General features: G+C 39.0%; 1 protein-coding gene across 1 annotated transcript; it reads right to left on the bottom strand.

The window, feature by feature from the left end:
- Positions 1–830: 830 nt before the first annotated feature.
- LOC131065941 (diacylglycerol O-acyltransferase 3) lies at positions 831–2,222 on the bottom strand. The gene is made up of 2 exons (XM_058000543.2): positions 1,698–2,222; positions 831–1,609 (listed from the first exon to the last, which is right to left on the bottom strand). The coding sequence occupies exons 1-2, from the start codon at positions 2,061–2,063 to the stop codon at positions 974–976; spliced, it is 1,002 nt and encodes a 333-aa protein (XP_057856526.1). The 5' UTR covers positions 2,064–2,222; the 3' UTR covers positions 831–973.
- Positions 2,223–2,436: the final 214 nt, after the last annotated feature.

Raw genomic sequence — 2,436 nt, forward strand, 5'->3', positions numbered from 1 at the left:
AAATTGGATCCTAGATGTGGATGGAGTAGAATGGGTGAATATCCCCAAATCCCACATTTGAAGTCTACAAGAAGAGGAAGGAAAGAGAGAAGGAAAGAGGGAAGGAACAAAGACAAGACTAGCCCTGATGATTATGAATCTTTAGCTTTATGGTGATGATGAATCTTTAGCTTTGGAAGACAATTTATTAGAAAGTGTCATAATATGAGGGTCAAAAGATGGCATGTTAGTAAGATAAAGTCTAAAACTTTGATGAGGACAAGGGAAAGAGTGGGGTTGAGGGCAAAAGGTATACTAAGATGGGAAATTCTAATGTACAAGGTTTGGAGGAAAGGCATTCTAGGAAGGGAAAATTTAAAACCCTAGAAACTTATGAAAATGGCCTAAACACATTTAACTTTCAATTTTCAACTTATGATAACAACATTAGGTAAACTTGACAAATGACCCTTTGAAAGACATCCAATAGCCTGAATGAAAGCTATAAATAATTTCTTTGATGATTTCTTGTTATTCTTTACCAAGATCAACCCCTTGCTAAGACTTATTAGGCTCATGGTTAGACATTTTTTAATAAAGATAAACACATACTTTTTAATCAAGATTTAAGTCATTTCAATCTATTATATGTGTGGGATGATTGTAAATGATATCCAAATAGAGCATTTCACAATTTTCGATAACAAAATGGAGACTCTCATGTCATATAATTCTTTTAAAAAGATGGGGCTCACAATTGTGCTTTAAGATAATTAGGATGATGCGTTGTGTATTTTAACTCTTATGACTAAATGATCTTTAAATTTGTCATTTACAACTGTAACTCTATATCAAAGAATATAAAACATTTATTCATCCAGCATTCGAGAAAGGATCACATACAAATACTAATCGGAAGTTTATATACAATTTGAAAGAATTCTTCCACGTTCTATGGGGCATAAATTCGAACAAACCCCAGAAAACAAAAAAATCAACATTGAACAAGCATCTTGTTCTTCAATTCATCCTTCTCTGGTTTCAATCCAAACTGATGATCCAAAACCAAATCAACATCTCCTATCCCAACACCCACATGCAATTCTTTGGAAAATTCATTCTGCGTCTTCACATTAGGTGCAGTTTTGCACTTACCCATGCATTTGCAGCCCACAGCCTGTATGCTACATCCCATTCCAGATTTCTGTATGCTCTCCTCAAACGCAGCCAGCAATTGCTCAGACCCCAATTTCTTGCACTTTCCCCCCATGCAAACCTGCACCTGCCGCTGCCCCTCAGTCTCCACTCCGCTCAACCCTAATTTTTCCTTAGTCTCTGCAAATTCCCGATCCAATCCTCCTATATTTAGAGGGTTTTCCAGCAATTTAACAGGCATGACATCAGGGCAAACCACCTGCTCAGGAATCCGATTCATACGCAGATTTGCCATATTAATCTCCTCACATTCACTGCCACTCGATTCAGAGGACGATGAAGAACTATCTTCACACTTTCTCTGCTGCATCTTTAGAGCCTTCGCCGCCGCTTTCTGCAATTTCTTTTCATTCTTCCTCTGCTTTCGCTCTGCCTTTTCTTGTTCCAATTGAGTCATCAAAACCTCCAAAGCTTCCTGCAAATCAGTAAAGTAATCAATTAATATCATGGCATCCTTGAATTCATTAAAAGAGTAAAGGGTCGGGACAGGAACTTCAAATTACCGAGAAAATTTGTTGTCTGACTTGTTCTACGAGGGGTTTCTCCGCATCGCCACTCTCAGAAAGCTTATTTGACAGGGCCGCAAGATCCATGGAAACTAATTCCAGCAGCTTCGTCGTTCTCTTCTCTGATAAAGATCCGTCATGCAGAGCAGCAAGACCCTTGAGCTTTTGCTTTTCTAATTTAGCCTTCTTTCCACAGTAGACCTTTAGAGCTCCAGCATAATATTGCAAATGGCCGCGATCATGATACACAGAATTCATTGCAAGACGTCTCAGTGACGAAGAAGAAAAACTGCCCAAATTCGTTGAAGGATTACTGCTCCCTGCAATTGCTCCCCTGTTGGTGGCCATGGCAGAACACTCCATCTGAAAAAACTACAAATCCAGCGAGAAAAACAATTGAAACCCAAAGAAAACAACGAATTGAAATCCAAAGAATTATGAAAGCCAAAGAGGAATTTTTTCGCCTCAATGGTCTCCAGAGGCGTCTTGGAATGTTGAATAAATACCAATTCATGACCAGTTCAGGGCGCCATGGAATATAAATAGCAAAGATTTTATTCGCTTAATTGGCTTTTTTCTTTGCTGATGTGGCCACACTTGGCGATAATTCATTCGTTATTTCTGAAGTTTTGTACAGCTGGCCCAATGAGCGAAGACGCCAAATACAAAACTCGTGAGCACATACATGAAACACGATTAAACTTGTGCCAAGCTGCACCCGGCACGCTCCCGATTG

The sequence above is a fragment of the Cryptomeria japonica genome, chromosome 2, assembly GCF_030272615.1.
Source record: "Cryptomeria japonica chromosome 2, Sugi_1.0, whole genome shotgun sequence".
NCBI lineage: Eukaryota > Viridiplantae > Streptophyta > Pinopsida > Cupressales > Cupressaceae > Cryptomeria > Cryptomeria japonica.